General features: G+C 46.8%; 1 protein-coding gene across 1 annotated transcript in view; it reads right to left on the minus strand.

Annotated features, from left to right (window-relative positions):
• The window catches only part of LOC123749309 (uncharacterized), a 92,252-nt gene extending 71,402 nt beyond the window's left edge, over nucleotides 1-20,850 (minus strand). Inside the window, exon 1 of the mRNA XM_069337691.1 lies at nucleotides 20,280-20,850. Within this exon, the coding sequence (XP_069193792.1) occupies nucleotides 20,280-20,317 (38 nt within the window). The 5' untranslated portion in view covers nucleotides 20,318-20,850. The remainder of the gene's footprint in view (nucleotides 1-20,279) is intronic.
• Between the last annotated feature and the right edge of the window lie 1,135 nt (nucleotides 20,851-21,985).

Genomic DNA, 21,985 nt, shown 5'->3' on the forward strand with positions numbered 1-21,985 from the left:
AAACTCTCACAAGTCAAGCCTGGCCTCGGGCCGGGCTTGGGCAGTAGAAGAACTCCCAGAACCCCATCAACCAGGTATATGTGGACCTGCGGGCCGCTCCAAGCAACAGCCTGGTGGACCAAACTCTCACAAGTCAAGCCTGGCCTCGGGCCAGGCCATGCACTCAGCCCTGGGTCCAGACTCATGGAATTCAACATTTATAAAGAAATGCAAAGTGCCAGTAGCACAGGCACTCAGTATAGTGTGGAGGAAGAGCTTGGACACGGGGGAGATACCAGATGCACTTAAAGTAGCAGACATTGACCCTCTACACAAGGGAGGGAGCAAAGCATTGGCAAAGAATTATAGACCAGTTGCATTAACGTCCCACATAATAAAAGTATTTGAGAGAGTGATCAGGAGTCAGGTCACTAGATTCATGGAGACCAATGACCTCCACAACCCAGGCCAACATGGAGACCAATGACCTCCACAACCCAGGCCAACATGGAAACCAATGACCTCCACAACCCAGGCCAACATGGAGACCAATGACCTCCACAACCCAGGCCAACATGGAGACCAATGACCTCCACAATCCAGGCCAACATGGATTTAGAGCAGGAAGATCATGCCTCTCACAGCTACTTGACCACTATGACAAAATCACTGAGGCATTAGAGGAAAAACATAATGCAGATGTTGTGTACACAGATTTTGCAAAGGCATTCGACAAATGTGACCATGGAGTGATTACACACAAAATGAGGTCAATGGGTATAACTGGTAAAGTAGGACGCTGGATACTCAATTTCCTGTCGAACAGAACACAAAGAGTAATAGTCAATCAGATAAAATCTAGTCCAAGCGCAGTTAAAAGCTCTGTACCTCAAGGTACAGTCCTTGCACCGCTACTGTTCCTTATTCTCATATCAGATGTAGACAAAAATACACGTCACAGCTTCGTGTCATCCTTTGCAGATGACACAAAAATCAGCATGAAAATTACCTCTGCTGAAGACATTGATAAACTAACAAACAGATATTAACAAAGTTTTCGATTGGGCAGCAGAAAATAACATGATGTTTAACGGTGATAAATTCCAGGTACTAAGATACGGCAAAAATGAGGATCTGAAACATAATACAGGGTACAAAACACAATCGAATCTGCCCATAGTAGCAAAACAGCATGTCAAGGATTTGGGAATAATGGTGTCTGACGACCTAACGTTTAGATGCATAACCAAGCAAATATCGCGTCAGCCAGAAAAATGATCGGATGGATTACGAGAACTTTCAAATCCAGGGATCCCATCACAATGGTTGTACTCTTCAAGTCACTTGTGTTGTCCCGTCTCGAGTACTGCTCAGTACTCACTTCCCCCTTCAGAGCAGGAGAGATTGCTGAAATAGAGGGAGTACAGAGAACATATACGGCACGCATAGACGAGATAAAGCACCTAAATTATTGGGATCGTCTCAAAGCTCTCCAAATGTACTCACTGGAAAGGAGACGAGAGAGATACCAAATAATATACACCTGGAAAATACTGGAAGGACAGGTTCCTAATCTACACAGTAAAATAACAACATACTGGAGTGAACGATATGGAAGAAAATGCAAGATTGAACCAGTGAAGAGCAGAGGTGCCATAGGCACAATCAGAGAACACTGTATAAACATCAGAGGTCCGCAGTTGTTCAACGTCCTCCCAGCGAGCATCAGAAATATTGCCGGAACAACCGTGGACATCTTCAAGAGAAAACTGGACGGTTTTCTAAGAGAAGTTCCGGATCAGCTGGGCTGTGGTGGGTATGTGGGCCTGCGGGCCGCTCCAAGCAACAGCCTGGTGGACCAAACTCTCACAAGTCAAGCCTGGCCTCGGGCCGGGCTTGGGGAGTAGAAGAACTCCCAGAACCCCATCAACCAGGTATCTCTCTCTCTCTCTCTCTCTCTCTCTCTCTCTCTCTCTCTCTCTCTCTCTCTCTCTCTCTCTCTCTCTGTGTCTCTCTCTCTCTCTATGAGAAAGAGAAAGTGTATGATAGCAGGGTTCGTATGACAGCAGAGATGGTATGACGATAGCAGGGTTGATAACAGGTTAGGCATGATAGCAGGATATCCATGCTGATAGCAGATAAGCAGACGCCTGAACCACACAGAGGCGGGACCAAGGAGCCAGAGCTCAACCCCAGCAAGGACAACTAGGTGAGTACCTGATATTTTACCCACAAGATATCCAATACTTCCAACAGATATCACAAATATTTTGCTATCATACTTGAAAACTGGTTTCTGAAATGAAAGGAACCTGACGGCTGATTGGACAGCGTTCGGGACTCGTAGTCCTGAGGGTACCGGGTTCGATCCCGGTTTCTTTCAGCCTGATGCCCCTGTTCACCCTAGCAGCAGTCAATAGGTACCAGGGAGTTAGACAGCTGCCACGGGCTGCTGCTGCTGCTTCCTGGGGATGTGTAACAAAAAGGTGGAGGCCTGGTCGAGGACCGGGCCGCGGGGACGCTGAACCCCGAAATCATCTCAAGATAACCTCAAGATAACCCGAAGATAACCTCAAGATAACCCCAAGATAACCTCAGGATAACTTCAAGGTAACCTTAAGATAACGTCAAGATAACCTCAAGGTAACAAGATAACCTCAACATAACCCCAAGATAGCCTCAAGATAACCTCAATATAACATTAAGATAACCTCAAGATAACCTAAAGATAACCTCAAAATAACTTCAAGATAACCTCAAGATAACAAGATAACCTCAATATAACTGCAAGATACCCTTAAGATAGCATCAAGATAACAAGATAACCCCAAGATAAAAAGATAACCTCAATATAACCCCAAGATAACAAGATATCCCCAAGATAACCTCAAAATAACCCCAAGATAGCCACAAGATAACCTCAAAATAATCCCAAGATAACAAGATATCCCCCAAGATAACCTCAAGATATATCCAAGAGATCCTCAAAATAATCCCAAGATAACCTCAAGATAACAAGATAACCCCAAAATAGCTTCAATATAACCCCAATAATCTCTCTCTCTCTCCCAAGATAACCTTCAGATAACCCCAAGATAACCCCAGGATAACAAGATATCCCCCAAGATAATAAGATATCCCCCAAGATAACCTCAAGATATCTCCAAGAGAACCTCAAAATAATCCCAAGATAACAAGATAACCCCAAAATAGCTTCAATATAACCCCAAGATAACCTTAAGATAACAAGATAACCCCAAGATAACAACGATAAGATAACCCCAGGATAACCTTAAGATAACCCCAAGATAACAACCTTAAGATAACCCCATGATAACCTCATGATAACCCCAAGATAACCTTAAGATGACCCCAAGATAACAAGATAACCCCCAAGATAGCTTGCTCCAGCACTGTCATCTCATGCTCACATCAGCCAAGCGCCAGGATACAAAATACAGTACTGTATCTGTAGGATGAGACCAGGATGTCCCTGAGAGTAGATAACACAGAGGACACGCCAGCAGGGAATAACACCATGCCAACAGCAACAGCCTGGTGGATCACACGCAATGTTAGCATTAAGGGGGGGAGAGGGTACACGTGTATCGTGCTGGCATGACCTGGACACCTGTATGCACCATGTGTTGTGATAGCTTATCTGTAGCCTAAACAGGTGTGACATGCCGCAGGCGTGACCCAACAGTCGGCTAGATCACACGACTGTACCAGGGGAGACACCTGTTTAGACTACTGATTCTTGTCTAACAACCCCAATGACTGAAGACGGCGAATTCATGCCCAATTGTTCCGTCAAACGAGGCTGTTCCTTAGACATGTGATTACTGATTGACTTAAGACGCCCCGATCATGTCTCTCCCGACGTATTAACGAGTTCGTTTAGTCATTAAACTGTGTCAATGGTTATCTCATGTTATCGTGAGGTTATCCTAAGATAACCACCACTCACAACGGGTTGATAAGACGCTAAAACAACTCCTTATATCTTATAACATATCTCCAGCAATTGGGCACTTTAATATACCTTTGATAAGGAGGGGGTAGGTAGTTAGTAACTAATTAGAAGACCCAATAGACCTATCAGTAGGTGTAAGCCAATTAGGTCCAATTACCGGCCGCTAGTAGATACTACTGCTAGTTTTGGACCAAGTAGTAAGTCCTCCCAGCGACTATAAGAAATATTGCTGGATCAGCCGGGCTGTGGTGGGTATATAGGCCTGCGGGCCGCTCCAAGCAACAGCCTGGTGGACCAAACTCTCCCAAGTCAAGCCTGGCCTCGGGCCGGGCTTGGGCAGTAGAACAACTCCCAGAACCCCATCAACCAGGTATATGTAGGCCTGCGGGCCGCTCCAAGCAACAGCCTGGTGGACCAAACTCTCACAAGTCAAGCCTGGCCTCGGGCCGGGCTTGGGCAGTAGAAGAACTCCCAGAACCCCATCAATCAGGTATATGTGGGCCTGTGGGCCGCTCCAAGCAACAGCCTGGTGGACCAAACTCTCACAAGTCAAGCCTGGCCTCGGGCCGGGCTTGGGCAGTAGACGAACTCCCAGAACCCCATCAAGCAGGTATATGTGGGCCTGCGGGCCGCTCCAAGCAACAGCCTGGTGGACCAAACATTCACAAGTCAAGCCTGGCCTCGGGCCGGGCCATGCACTCAGCCCTGGGTCCAGACTCATGGAATTCAACATTTATAAAGAAATGCAAAGTACCAGTAGCACAGGCACTCAGTATAGTGTGGAGGAAGAGCTTGGACACGGGGGAGATACCAGATGCACTTAAAGTAGCAGACATTGACCCTCTACACAAGGAAGGGAGCAAAGCATTGGCAAAGAATTATAGACCAGTTGCATTAACGTCCCACATAATAAAAGTATTTGAGAGAGTGATCAGGAGTCAGGTCACTAGATTCATGGAGACCAATGACCTCCACAATCCTGGCCAACATGGAGACCAATGACCTCCACAACCCAGGCCAACATGGAGACCAATGACCTCCACAATCCAGGCCAACATGGAGACCAATGACCTCCACAACCCAGGCCAACATGGAGACCAATGACCTCCACAATCCAGGCCAACATGGAAACCAATGACCTCCACAACCCAGGCCAACATGGAGACCAATGACCTCCACAACCCAGGCCAACATGGAGACCAATGACCTCCACAATCCAGGCCAACATGGAGACCAATGACCTCCACAACCCAGGCCAACATGGAGACCAATGACCTCCACAACCCAGGCCAACATGGAGACCAATGACCTCCACAATCCAGGCCAACATGGAGACCAATGACCTCCACAACCCAGGCCAACATGGAGACCAATGACCTCCACAACCCAGGCCAACATGGATTTAGAGCAGGAAGATCATGCCTCTCACAGCTACTTGACCACTATGACAAAATCACTGAGGCATTAGAGGAAAAACATAATGCAGATGTCGTATACACAGATTTTGCAAAGGCATTCGACAAATGTGACCATGGAGTGATTACACACAAAATGAGGTGATTGAGAATAACTGGTAAAGTAGGACGCTGGATACTCAATTTCCTGTCGAACAGAACACAAAGAGTAATAGTCAATCAGATAAAATCTAGTCCAAGCGCAGTTAAAAGCTCTGTACCTCAAGGTACAGTCCTTGCACCGCTACTGTTCCTTATTCTCATATCAGATGTAGACAAAAATACACGTCACAGCTTCGTGTCATCCTTTGCAGATGACACAAAAATCAGCATGAAAATTACCTCTGCTGAAGACATTGATAAACTAACAAACAGATATTAACAAAGTTTTCGATTGGGCAGCAGAAAATAACATGATGTTTAACGGTGATAAATTCCAGGTACTCAGGTACGGCAAAAATGAGGATCTGAAACATAATACAGGGTTTATACAGAGATGTTTATACAGAGAACACTGTATAAACATCAGAGGTCCAATAAAGAGCAGAGGTGCCATAGGCACAATCAGAGAACACTGTATAAACATCAGAGGTCCAGTGAAGAGCAGAGGTGTCATAGGCACAATCAGAGAACACTGTACAAACATCAGAGGTCCAGTGAAGAGCAGAGGTGTCATAGGCACAATCAGAGAACACTGTATAAACATCAGAGGTCCAGTGAAGAGCAGAGGTGCCATAGACACAATCAGAGAACACTGTATGAACTTCAGAGGTCCAGTGAAGAGCAGAGGTGCCAAAGGCACAATCAGAGAACACTGTATAAACATCAGAGGTCCAGTGAAGAGCAGAGGTGCCAAAGGCACAATCAGAGAACACTGTATAAACATCAGAGGTCCAGTGAAGAGCAGAGGTGCCATAGGCACAATCAGAGAACACTGTATAAACATCAGAGGTCCGCGGTTGTTCAATATCCTCCCAGCGAGCATAAGAAATATTGCCGGATCAGCCGGGCTGTGGTGGGTATGTGGGCCTGCGGGCCGCTCCAAGCAACAGCCTGGTGGACCAAACTCTCACAAGTCATGCTTGGCCTCGGGCCGGGCTTGGGGAGTAGAAGAACTCCCAGAACCCCATCAACCAGGTATCAACCAGGTGTGTCCACTCACAGGATGAGTGACGCTGCCCAATACTGTCACTATGGCGGTGTGTCCACTCACAGGATGAGTGGACGCTGCCCAATACTGTCACTATGGCGGTGTGTCCACTCACAGGATGAGTGACTCTGCCCAATACTGTCACTATGGCGGTGTGTCCACTCACAGGATGAGTGGCGCTGCCCAATACTGTCACTATGGCGGTGTGTCCACTCACAGGATGAGTGACGCTGCCCAATACTGTCACTATGGCGGTGTGTCCACTCACAGGATGAGTGACGCTGCCCAATACTGTCACTATGGCGGTGTGTCCACTCACAGGATGAGTGGACGCTGCCCAATACTGTCACTATGGCGGTGTGTCCACTCACAGGATGAGTGGCGCTGCCCAATACTGTCACTATGGCGGTGTGTCCACTCACAGGATGAGTGGCGCTGCCCAATACTGTCACTATGGCGGTGTGTCCACTCACAGGATGAGTGACGCTGCCCAATACTGTCACTATGGCGGTGTGTCCACTCACAGGATGAGTGACGCTGCCCAATACTGTCACTATGGCGGTGTGTCCACTCACAGGATGAGTGCCGCTGCCCAATACTGTCACTATGGCGGTGTGTCCACTCACAGGATGAGTGACGCTGCCCAATACTGTCACTATGGCGGTGTGTCCACTCACAGGATGAGTGACGCTGCCCAATACTGTCACTATGGCGGTGTGTCCACTCACAGGATGAGTGGCGCTGCCCAATACTGTCACTATGGTGGTGTGTCCACTCACAGGATGAGTGGCGCTGCCCAATACTGTCACTATGGCGGTGTGTCCACTCACAGGATGAGTGACGCTGCCCAATACTGTCACTATGGCGGTGTGTCCACTCACAGGATGAGTGACGCTGCCCAATACTGTCACTACGGCGGTGTGTCCACTCACAGGATGAGTGGCGCTGCCCAATACTGTCACTACTGGCGGTGTGTCCACTCACAGGATGAGTGACGCTGCCCAATACTGTCACTATGGCGGTGTGTCCACTCACAGGATGAGTGACGCTGCCCAATACTGTCACTATGGCGGTGTGTCCACTCACAGGATGAGTGACGCTGCCCAATACTGTCACTATGGCGGTGTGTCCACTCACAGGATGAGTGGCGCTGCCCAATACTGTCACTATGGCGGTGTGTCCACTCACAGGATGAGTGGCGCTGCCCAATACTGTCACTATGGTGGTGTGTCCACTCACAGGATGAGTGGCGCTGCCCAATACTGTCACTATGGTGGTGTGTCCACTCACAGGATGAGTGACGCTGCCCAATACTGTCACTATGGTGGTGTGTCCACTCACAGGATGAGTGGCGCTGCCCAATACTGTCACTATGGTGGTGTGTCCACTCACAGGATGAGTGGCGCTGCCCAATACTGTCACTATGGCGGTGTGTCCACTCACAGGATGAGTGGCGCTGCCCAATACTGTCACTATGGCGGTGTGTCCACTCACAGGATGAGTGACGCTGCCCAATACTGTCACTATGGCGGTGTGTCCACTCACAGGATGAGTGATGCTGCCCAATACTGTCACTATGGCGGTGTGTCCACTCACAGGATGAGTGGCGCTGCCCAATACTGTCACTATGGCGGTGTGTCCACTCACAGGATGAGTGGCGCTGCCCAATACTGTCACTATGGCGGTGTGTCCACTCACAGGATGAGTGGCGCTGCCCAATACTGTCACTATGGCGGTGTGTCCACTCACAGGATGAGTGGTGCTGCCCAATACTGTCACTATGGCGTTGTGTCCACTCACAGGATGAGTGGCGCTGCCCAATACTGTCACTATGGCGGTGTGTCCACTCACAGGATGAGTGACGCTGCCCAATACTGTCATTATGGCGGTGTGTCCACTCACAGGATGAGTGGCGCTGCCCAATACTGTCACTATGGCGGTGTCTCCACTCACAGGATGAGTGCCGCTGCCCAATACTGTCACTATGGCGGTGTGTCCACTCACAGGATGAGTGACGCTGCCCAATACTGTCACTATGGCGGTGTGTCCACTCACAGGATGAGTGGCGCTGCCCAATACTGTCACTATGGCGGTGTGTCCACTCACAGGATGAGTGACGCTGCCCAATACTGTCACTATGGCGGTGTGTCCACTCACAGGATGAGTGACGCTGCCCAATACTGTCACTATGGTGGTGTGTCCACTCACAGGATGAGTGGCGCTGCCCAATACTGTCACTATGGCGGTGTGTCCACTCACAGGATGAGTGGCGCTGCCCAATACTGTCACTATGGCGGTGTGTCCACTCACAGGGTGAGTGACGCTGCCCAATACTGTCACTATGGCGGTGTGTCCACTCACAGGATGAGTGACGCTGCCCAATACTGTCACTATGGCGGTGTGTCCACTCACAGGATGAGTGGCGCTGCCCAATACTGTCACTATGGCGATGTGTCCACTCACGGGATGAGTGGCGCTGCCCAATACTGTCACTATGGCGGTGTGTCCACTCACAGGATGAGTGGCGCTGCCCTATACTGTCACTATGGCGGTGTGTCCACTCACAGGATGAGTGCCGCTGCCCAATACTGTCACTATGGCGGTGTGTCCACTCACAGGATGAGTGGCGCTGCCCAATACTGTCACTATGGCGGTGTGTCCACTCACAGGATGAGTGGCGCTGCCCAATACTGTCACTATGGCGGTGTGTCCACTCACAGGATGAGTGGCGCTGCCCAATACTGTCACTATGGCGGTGTGTCCACTCACAGGATGAGTGGCGCTGCCCAATACTGTCACTATGGCGGTGTGTCCACTCACAGGATGAGTGGCGCTGCCCAATACTGTCACTATGGCGGTGTGTCCACTCACAGGATGAGTGGCGCTGCCCAATACTGTCACTATGGCGGTGTGTCCACTCACAGGATGAGTGGCGCTGCCCAATACTGTCACTATGGTGGTGTGTCCACTCACAGGATGAGTGGCGCTGCCTAATACTGTCACTATGGCGGTGTGTCCACTCACAGGATGAGTGGCGCTGCCCAATACTGTCACTATGGCGGTGTGTCCACTCACAGGATGAGTGACGCTGCCCAATACTGTCACTATGGCGGTGTGTCCACTCACAGGATGAGTGGCGCTGCCCAATACTGTCACTATGGCGGTGTGTCCACACACAAGATGAGTGGCGCTGCCCAATACTGTCACTATGGCGGTGTGTCCACACACAGGATGAGTGGCGCTGCCCAATACTGTCACTATGGCGGTGTGTCCACTCACAGGATGAGTGGCGCTGCCCAATACTGTCACTATGGCGGTGTGTCCACTCACAGGATGAGTGGCGCTGCCCTATACTGTCACTATGGCGGTGTGTCCACTCACAGGATGAGTGCCGCTGCCCAATACTGTCACTATGGCGGTGTGTCCACTCACAGGATGAGTGGCGCTGCCCAATACTGTCACTATGGCGGTGTGTCCACTCACAGGATGAGTGGCGCTGCCCAATACTGTCACTATGGCGGTGTGTCCACTCACAGGATGAGTGGCGCTGCCCAATACTGTCACTATGGCGGTGTGTCCACTCACAGGATGAGTGGCGCTGCCCAATACTGTCACTATGGCGGTGTGTCCACTCACAGGATGAGTGACGCTGCCCAATACTGTCACTATGGCGGTGTGTCCACTCACAGGATGAGTGACGCTGCCCAATACTGTCACTATGGTGGTGTGTCCACTCACAGGATGAGTGACGCTGCCCAATACTGTCACTATGGTGGTGTGTCCACTCACAGGATGAGTGGCGCTGCCTAATACTGTCACTATGGCGGTGTGTCCACTCACAGGATGAGTGGCGCTGCCCAATACTGTCACTATGGCGGTGTGTCCACTCACAGGATGAGTGACGCTGCCCAATACTGTCACTATGGCGGTGTGTCCACTCACAGGATGAGTGGCGCTGCCCAATACTGTCACTATGGCGGTGTGTCCACTCACAGGATGAGTGGCGCTGCCCAATACTGTCACTATGGCGGTGTGTCCACTCATAGGGTGAGTGGCGCTGCCCAATACTGTCACTATGGCGGTGTGTCCACTCATAGGGTGAGTGGCGCTGCCCAATACTGTCACTATGGTGGTGTGTCCACTCACAGGATGAGAGGCGCTTCCCAATACTGTCACTATGGCGGTGTGTCCACTCACAGGATGAGTGACGCTGCCCAATACTGTCACTATGGCGGTGTGTCCACTCACAGGATGAGTGACGCTGCCCAATACTGTCACTATGGCGGTGTGTCCACTCACAGGATGAGTGGCGCTGCCCAATACTGTCACTATGGCGGTGTGTCCACTCACGGTAGCGGTGATAAAGTCACTTCCTGACATTTAGTCAAGTACTCCTTGTCCCTGACAGGGGCTGAGTACAGTACCCTGACAGTACTTATATATGTGGACAGTACACATACAACTAGACAGTACACACCCGTTAGACTGTAACAAACCTCATGACACTGGAAGACAGAAGGGGAGACATGATCACCACCTACAAAATTCTCATACTAATTGACAGAGCAGATAAAGACAAACTCTTCAACACTGGAGGGACACGAACAAGGGGACACAGGTGGAAACTGAGTACCCACATGAGCCACAGGGACGTTAGAAATCAACTTGTTTCAGTGTCAGAGTAGTTAACAGGTGGAATGCATTAGGCAGTGATGTGGCTGACTCCATACACAGTTTATAGTGTAGATATGATAGAGCCCAATAGGCTCAGGAATCTATACACCAGTTGATTGACAGTTGAGAGGCGGGACCAAAGAGCCAGAGCTCAACCCCTAGACCCCCAGAGCAAGCACAACTAGGTGAGTACCATATCTGAACAATATACTAGGATGAGAATACAATACTTGGATAATACACCCGGATGATAATACAATACTTGGATAATACACCCGGATGATAATACAATACTTGGATAATACACCCGGATGATAATACAATACTTGGATAATACACCCGGATGATAATACAATACTTGGATAATACACCCGGATGATAATACAATACTTGGATAATACACCCGGATGATAATACAATACTTGGATAATACACCCGGATGATAATACAATACTTGGATAATACACCCGGATGATAATACAATACTTGGACAATACACCCGGATGATAATACAATACTTGGATAATACACCCGGATGATAATACAATACTTGGACAATACACCCGGATGATAATACAATACTTGGACAATACACCCGGATGATAATACAATACTTGGACAATACACCCGGATGATAATACAATACTTGGATAATACACCCGGATGATAATACAATACCCGGACAATATACAGCCGTATACCCTAAGAGGACAATAGACACTAGAATGATTATATATAAACATTCTGGACTATCATCCAGGTCTATGTATCCACCCGGATGATAATAGCATGTCTAGACACTGCTAGAAATGAGAATATACTGAAGCCTAACAATGATTTTTTTCTGGGTTAGGATGAATACAGTAGTCTAAAATGATTTATTTCTGGGTTAGGCTGAATACAGTAGTCTAAAATGATTTATTTCTGAGATAGGATGAATACGTTAGTCTAAAATGATTTATTTCTGAGTTAAGCTGAATACAGTAGTCTAAAATGATTTATTTCTGGGTTAGGATGAATACAGTAGTCTAAAATGATTTATTTTGTGGGTTAGGATGAATACAGTAGTCTAAAATGATTTATTTTGTGGGTTAGGATGAATACAGTAGTCTAAAATGATTTATTTTGTGGGTTAGGATGAATACAGTAGTCTAAAATGATTTATTTTTTGGGTTAGGATGAATACAGTAGTCTAAAATGAATTATTTCTGGGTTAGGATGAATACAGTAGTCTAAAATGATTTATTTCTGGGTTAGGCTGAATACAGTAGTCTAAAATGATTTATTTCTGGGATAGGATGAATACAGTAGTCTAAAATGATTTATTTCTGAGCTAGGCTGAATACGTTAGTCTAAAATGATTTATTTCTGAGTTAAGCTGAATACAGTAGTCAAAAATGATTTATTTCTGGGTTAGGATGAATACAGTAGTCTAAAATGATTTATTTTGTGGTTTAGGATGAATACAGTAGTCTAAAATGATTTATTTTGTGGGTTAGGATGAATACAGTAGTCTAAAATGATTTATTTCTGAGTTAAGCTGAATACAGTAGTCTAAAATGATTTATTTTGTGGGTTTGGATGAATAGAGTAGTCTAAAATGATTTATTTTGTGGGTTAGGATGAACACAGTAGTCTAAAATGATTAATTTCTGGGTTAGGCTGAATACAGTAGTCTAAAATGATTTATTTCTGAGTTAAGCTGAATACAGTAGTCTAAAATGATTTATTTCTGAGTTAAGCTGAATATAGTAGTCTAAAATGATTTATTTCTGAGTTATACTAAATACATTCGCCAGATTCACGAAAGCAGTTACGCGAGCACTTACGAACGTGTACATCTTTCCTCAACCTTTGACGGCTTTGGTTACATTTATTAAACAGTTTACAAGCATGAAAACTTGCCAATCAACTGTTGTTATTGTTATAAACAGCCTCCTGGTGCTTCGGAGCTCATTAACTGTTTAATAAGTGTAAACAAAGCCGCCAAAGATTGAGAAAAAGATGTACAGGTTCGTAAGTGCTTTCGTGAATCTGCCCCAAGGTTCAGTTTCAACGTTCAGTCATTAAAACCGGGAAAATAAAGCATTTCAACTTTATTCCCGAATGGGGAGCCAAATAGACCAACTTGGAAACCCATTTAAACCTCTATACAACCGGAAAAATATTCCCAAAGGGGTCCACCATCCATATATGTGTCAGAGATGAGAGGCCATTTACACCGTAGCACAGATGTTCATTTACAAGTTGATTTACACTTTATGTAAATGCGGTGAATGAAATTAAGCCACATATCTTCCCCATCACAAGATAACCTGACCTAATGGGCTCAATGGGCAAAGCACCATTACCTTAATGGGTACGGCACGTACAAGCCAGTTACTGTACTCCAAGTACTCCATTATGTATCCCACCAGAGGTTACAGCCACACACATGTGTATCCCACCAGAGGTTACAGCCACACACATGTGTATCCCACCAGAGGTTACAGCCACACACATGTGTATCCCACCAGAGGTTACAGCTACACACACATGTGTATCCCACCAGAGGTTACAGCTACACACACATGTGTACCCCACCAGAGGTTACAGCTACACACACATGTGTACCCCACCAGAGGTTACAGCTACACACACATGTGTATCCCACCAGAGGTTACAGCTACACACACATGTGTACCCCACCAGAGGCTACAGCTACACACACATGTGTATCCCACCAGAGGTTACAGCCACACACATGTGTATCCCACCAGAGGTTACAGCTACACACACATGTGTATCCCATCAGAGGTTACAGCTACACACACATGTGTATCCCACCAGAGGTTACAGCTACACACACATGTGTATCCCACCAGAGGTTACAGCTACACACACACATGTGTACCCCACCAGAGGCTACAGCTACACACACATGTGTATCCCACCAGAGGTTACAGCCACACACACATGTGTATCCCATCAGAGGTTACAGCTACACACACATGTGTATCCCACCAGAGGTTACAGCCACACACACATGTGTATCCCACCAGAGGTTACAGCTGCACACACATGTGTACCCCACCAGAGGTTACAGCTGCACACACATGTGTACCCCACCAGAGGTTACAGCTGCACACACATGTGTACCCCACCAGAGGTTACAGCTGCACACACATGTGTACCCCACCAGAGGTTACAGCTGCACACACATGTGTACCCCACCAGAGGTTACAGCTGCACACACATGTGTACCCCACCAGAGGTTACAGCTGCACACACATGTGTACCCCACCAGAGGTTACAGCTGCACACACATGTGTACCCCACCAGAGGTTACAGCTACACACACATGTGTACCCCACCAGAGGTTACAGCTACACACACATGTGTATCCCACCAGAGGTTACAGCCACACACACATGTGTATCCCACCAGAGGTTACAGCCACACACACATGTGTATCCCATCAGAGGTTACAGCCACACACACATGTGTATCCCACCAGAGGTTACAGCTACACACACATGTGTATCCCACCAGAGGTTACAGCCACACACACATGTGTATCCCACCAGAGGTTACAGCTACACACACATGTGTATCCCATCAGAGGTTACAGCTACACACACATGTGTATCCCACCAGAGGCTACAGCTACACACACATGTGTACCCCACCAGAGGCTACAGCTACACACACATGTGTATCCCACCAGAGGTTACAGCCACACACACATGTGTATCCCACCAGAGGTTACAGCTGCACACACATGTGTACCCCACCAGAGGTTACAGCTGCACACACATGTGTACCCCACCAGAGGTTACAGCTGCACACACATGTGTACCCCACCAGAGGTTACAGCTGCACACACATGTGTACCCCACCAGAGGTTACAGCTGCACACACATGTGTACCCCACCAGAGGTTACAGCTGCACACACATGTGTACCCCACCAGAGGTTACAGCTGCACACACATGTGTACCCCACCAGAGGTTACAGCTGCACACACATGTGTACCCCACCAGAGGTTACAGCTACACACACATGTGTACCCCACCAGAGGTTACAGCTACACACACATGTGTATCCCACCAGAGGTTACAGCTACACACACATGTGTATCCCACCAGAGGTTACAGCCACACACACATGTGTATCCCATCAGAGGTTACAGCCACACACACATGTGTATCCCACCAGAGGTTACAGCTACACACACATGTGTATCCCACCAGAGGTTACAGCCACACACACATGTGTATCCCACCAGAGGTTACAGCTGCACACACATGTGTACCCCACCAGAGGTTACAGCTGCACACACATGTGTACCCCACCAGAGGTTACAGCTGCACACACATGTGTACCCCACCAGAGGTTACAGCTGCACACACGTGTACCCCACCAGAGGTTACAGCTGCACACACATGTGTACCCCACCAGAGGTTACAGCTGCACACACATGTGTACCCCACCAGAGGTTACAGCTGCACACACATGTGTACCCCACCAGAGGTTACAGCTGCACACACATGTGTACCCCACCAGAGGTTACAGCTACACACACATGTGTACCCCACCAGAGGTTACAGCTACACACACATGTGTATCCCACCAGAGGTTACAGCTACACACACATGTGTATCCCACCAGAGGTTACAGCCACACACACATGTGTATCCCATCAGAGGTTACAGCCACACACACATGTGTATCCCACCAGAGGTTACAGCTACACACACATGTGTATCCCACCAGAGGTTACAGCCACACACACATGTGTATCCCACCAGAGGTTACAGCTACACACACATGTGTATCCCACCAGAGGTTACAGCCACACACTCATGTGTATGAGGCTGTCTTAACTGTACCGCAATGGTCCTTCAGCTGAACGAGTTATGTCACTGATGGAGTAGCTACAAAGTTTAACAACGTACATAAACGATATATTAACATGTACATAACCGACATATTACCAAGTACATAACCGACATATTATCATGTAAAATATCTGTATATATTACCGTATATCACAAATATATTTATACCATACGCAGCTGATGTCACGTTATCGTGGCTGACGACATGATAACCCAAACCACAGACGTCAGGAGACGTCAGGAGGCGTCAGGAGACGTCAGGAGGCGTCAAGAGACGTCAGGAGGCGTCAGGAGATGACAGGAGACGTCAGGAGACGTCAGGAGGCGTCAGGAGACGACAGGAGAAGTCAGGAGACGTCAGGAGACGTCAGAAGAACGTCAGGAGACGACAGGAGAAGTCAGGAGACGTCAGGAGGCGTCAGGAGACGACAGGAGAAGTCAGGAGACGTCAGGAGGCGTCAAGAGACGTCAGGAGGCGTCAGGAGATGACAGGAGACGTCAGGAGACGTCAGGAGGCGTCAGGAGACGACAGGAGAAGTCAGGAGGCGTCAGGAGACGTCAGAAGAACGTCAGGAGACGACAGAAGACGTCAGGAGGCGTCAGGAGACGACAGGAGACGTCAGGAGACGACAAGAGACGTCAGAAGACGTCAGAAGACGTCAGGAGACGTCTGGAGACGTCAGGAGGCGTCAGAAGACGTCAGGAGACGACGACGTTCCCGACCATTGTCGAGTAGATTGATGTACTAGATACAAAGACCACTATTAAGTCGACTATCGACTTGATACAATGTGTCCCTGGACAATACTTGGATAGATACCTGGACAATACTTGGATAGATACCTGGACAATACTTGGATAGATACCTGGACAATACTTGGATAGATACCTGGACAATACTTGGATAGATACCTGGACATTACTTGGATAGATACCTGGACAATACTTGGATAGATACCTGGACATTACTTGGATAGATACCTGGACAATACTTGGATAGATACCTGGACAATACTTGGATAGATACCTGGACAATACTTGGATAGATACCTGGACAATACTTGGATAGAGACCTGGACATTACTTGGATAGATACCTGGACAATACTTGGATAGATACCTGGACAATACTTGGATAGATACCTGGACAATACTTGGATAGATACCTGGACAATACTTGAATAGATACCTGGACAATACTTGGATAGATACCTGGACAATACTTGGATTGATACCTGGACAATACTTGGATAGAGACCTGGACATTACTTGGATAGATACCTGGACAAAACTTGGATAGATACCTGGACAATACTTGGATAGATATCTGGACAATACTTGGATAGATACCTGGACAATACTTGGATTGATACCTGGACAATACTTGGATAGATACCTGGACAATACTTGGATAGATACCTGGACAATACTTGGATTGATACCTGGACAATACTTGGATAGATACTTGGACAATACTTGGATAGAGACCTGGACATTACTTGGATAGATACCTGGACAATACTTGGATAGATACCTGGACAATACTTGGATAGATACCTGGACAAAACTTGGATAGATACCTGGACAATACTTGGATAGATATCTGGACAATACTTGGATAGATACCTGGACAATACTTGGATTGATACCTGGACAATACTTGGATAGATACCTGGACAATACTTGGATAGATACCTGGACAATACTTGGATTGATACCTGGACAATACTTGGATTGATACCTGGACAATACTTGGATAGATACCTGGACAAAACTTGGATAGATACCTGGACAATACTTGGATAGATACCTGGACAATACTTGGATTGATACCTGGACAATACTTGGAAAGATACCTGGACAATACTTGGATAGATACCTGGACAATACTTGGATAGATACCTGGACAATACTTGGATAGATACCTGGACAATACTTGGATTGATACCTGGACAATACTTGGATAGATACCTGGACAATACTTGGATTGATACCTGGACAATACTTGGATTGATACCTGGACAATACTTGGATTGATACCTGGACAATACTTGGATAGATACCTGGACAATACTTGGATAGATACCTGGACAATACTTGGATAGATACCTGGACAATACTTGGATAGATACCTTGACAATCCTGGAAAATCCTGGACAATACTTGGATAGATACCTTGACAATCCTGGAAAATCCTGGACAATACTTGGATAGATACCTGGACAATACTTGGATAGATACCTGGACAATACTTGGATAGATACCTGGACAATACTTGGATAGATACCTGGACAATACTTGGATAGATACCTGGACAATACTTGGATAGATACCTGGACAATACTTGGATAGATACCTGGACAATACTTGGATAGATACCTGGACAATACTTGGATAGATACCTGGACAATACGTGGATAGATACCTGGACAATACTTGGATAGATACCTAGACAATACTTGGATAGATACCTGGACAATACTTGGATTGATACCTAGACAATACTTGGATAGATACCTGGACAATACTTGGATAGATACCTGGACAATACTTGGATAGATACCTGGACAATACTTGGATAGATACCTGGACAATACTTGGATAGATACCTGGACAATACTTGGATAGATACCTGGACAATACTTGGATAGATACCTGGACAATACTTGGAAAGATACCTGGACAATACTTGGATAGATACCTGGACAATACTTGGATAGATATCTGGACAATACTTGGATAGATATCTGGACAATACTTGGATTGATACCTGGACAATACTTGGATAGATACCTGGACAATACTTGGATAGATACCTGGACAATACTTGGATAGATACCTGGACAATACTTGGATAGATACCTGGACAATACTTGGATTGATACCTAGACAATACTTGGATAGATACCTGGACAATACTTGGATAGATACCTGGACAATACTTGGATAGATACCTGGACAATACTTGGATAGATACCTGGACAATACTTGGATAGAGACCTGGACAAAACTTGGATAGATACCTGGACAATACTTGGATAGATACCTTGACAATCCTGGAAAATCCTGGACAATACTTGGATAGATACCTTGACAATCCTGGAAAATCCTGGACAATACTTGGATAGATACCTGGACAATACTTGGATAGATACCTGGACAATACTTGGATAGATACCTGGACAATACTTGGATAGATACCTGGACAATACTTGGATAGATACCTGGACAATACTTGGATAGATACCTGGACAATACTTGGATAGATACCTGGACAATACGTGGATAGATACCTGGACAATACTTGGATAGATACCTGGACAATACTTGGATAGATACCTGGACAATACGTGGATAGATACCTGGACAATACTTGGATAGATACCTGGACAAAACTTGGATAGATACCTGGACAATACTTGGATAGATACCTGGACAATACTTGGATAGATACCTAGACAATACTTGGATAGATACCTGGACAATACTTGGATTGATACCTAGACAATACTTGGATAGATACCTGGACAATACTTGGATAGATACCTGGACAATACTTGGATTGATACCTAGACAATACTTGGATAGATACCTGGACAATACTTGGATAGATACCTGGACAATACTTGGATAGATACCTGGACAATACTTGGATAGATACCTGGACAATACTTGGATAGATACCTGGACAATACTTGGATTGATACCTGGACAATACTTGGATAGATACCTGGACAATACTTGGATAGATACCTGGACAATACTTGGATAGATACCTGGACAATACTTGGATAGATACCTGGACAATACTTGGATAGATACCTGGACAATACTTGGATAGATACCTGGACAAAACTTGGATAGATACCTTGACAATCCTGGAAAATCCTGGACAATACTTGGATAGATACCTTGACAATCCTGGAAAATCCTGGACAATACTTGGATAGATACCTTGACAATCCTGGACAATATACCTAAACAATCCTGGACAATACCTGGACAATATACCTAATCAATCCTGGACAATACCTGGACAATATACCTAAACAATCCTGGACAATACCTGGACAATATAAGGTCCAGACCGGACAGAAGCGCCGTCGTCTCCTCTAGTCTAAGGGTCATCACATTCACACACAAAAACCAATTCAAACATCCTATTTACCTTCTGTCTCCGCCTAGAGGATAAAAAGTAATGGCCATCCTGCGCTGGAGGATGATATCCTGAAGGCGCTGGAGTCTGCTAGGATGATATCCTGGTGTGAGTATGCTAGGATGACGATGGAGCCATTAATGGTGTAACCATAAGGGTGTGTTGGCGCTCTCTCTCTCGCTCCGCTATTCTCACGTCCTCACTCGACTCCCCAGTGGATAGTCGCGGGATATAGCGGCTTCTATATGCGCTATAGCGTCGTTAGCCGTTGTCATGTCTGTGGATAGACATGATTTGAATATATCTTTTAACAGCGAGCCATTTTCCCTAGCTCCACCAACTCACGGGTTATACGGTTGGACACAGAGGGGTACACTTAGATCATCAATTTATCCACCTTCGTAGCGACGGTGACACAATAGCACAGTACTGTGAACTCTGGAGAGACACTGGTAGCACAGGAAGCGGGTATAATACTGTGCAAAGGGGATGTGGGGGAGAGATAACTGTGTAGTAGTGGCCGGCCGCGCGTCAGGAGCTCCCCCGCGACACACCCGAGCACGACCACAGCCGCGCTCACACTGAGGGCGGTGGAGCGGACCTACACTGACCGACCCGCTCATCCACCGACATCAACATCCACCTACATCCACATACACCAGAATACAATACCGTTTACCGTTGAAATGTAATGCGATTACATCTCCTGATTACATTTCCCAATTAAAAATAGGTCTGGAAAGCCTGTCTCGAAGATAAAATGCTTCAGTCTACGCCGTTTTTCCCCACGCAATGGAAGATGGCCGTTGACGTTGGGTTGAGTTATGTATATATTTTTGGACCTCCTGGCTACAGCAGACCTTGGGCGATGTTGATTTTTAGCCGGGAAGAAAGGGACGAGGGGGTGAGGCAAGGGGCCGCCCCTAACTCGACCCTGATGGCGACGGGAGTGAATGTACAGGATCAATACTGCAGGTTCAAGGGAAAGGCTTTTCACGTAGCGCTGGGACACCTCTCTCTCTCTCTCTCTCTCTCTCTCTCTCTCTCTCTCTCTCCTGTAATCCTACGGTTACAGGAGCCTGTAACGCCATGGTATATGCCGTATTTTATGGTTTTTTGGTTGTCTGGGGGTTGGAATGGTTGGAATTTTTTCCAGGTTCAAGGGAAAGGCTTTTCACGTAGCGTGCGACCTTGTGGGACCTCTCTCTCCTGTAATCCTACGGTTACAGGAGCCTGTAACGTCATGCTATCTGCCGTATTTCATGGTTTTTTGGTTGTCTGGTGGTTGGGTTAGCTGGTATTTCTTCCAGGTTCAGAGGAAAGGCTTTTCACGTACCGTGGGACCTTACAGGACCTCTCTCCTGTAATCTTACGGTTACAGGACCCTGTAACGCCATGCTATCTGCCTTGTTTCATGGTTTTTTGGTTGTCTGGTGGTTGGGTTGGCTGGTATATCTTCCAGGTTCAGAGGAAAGGCTTTTCACGTACCGTGGGACCTTACAGGACCTCTCTCCTGTAATCCTACGGGTACAGGACCCTGTAACGCCATGCTATCTGCCGTATTTCATGGTTTTTTGGTTGTCTGGTGGTTGGGATAGCTGGTATTTCTTCCAAATAAAAACCGCTTTCTTCCCGTGTAGTGGAAATGTTTCAATATATTAAGTTTCTTACCAAAAACCCAAGCCTATTACGACGGAAATCTCGTCTCACACAATAAT

The sequence above is a fragment of the Procambarus clarkii genome, chromosome 38 (genome assembly GCF_040958095.1).
Source record: "Procambarus clarkii isolate CNS0578487 chromosome 38, FALCON_Pclarkii_2.0, whole genome shotgun sequence".
Classification (NCBI taxonomy): domain Eukaryota; kingdom Metazoa; phylum Arthropoda; class Malacostraca; order Decapoda; family Cambaridae; genus Procambarus; species Procambarus clarkii.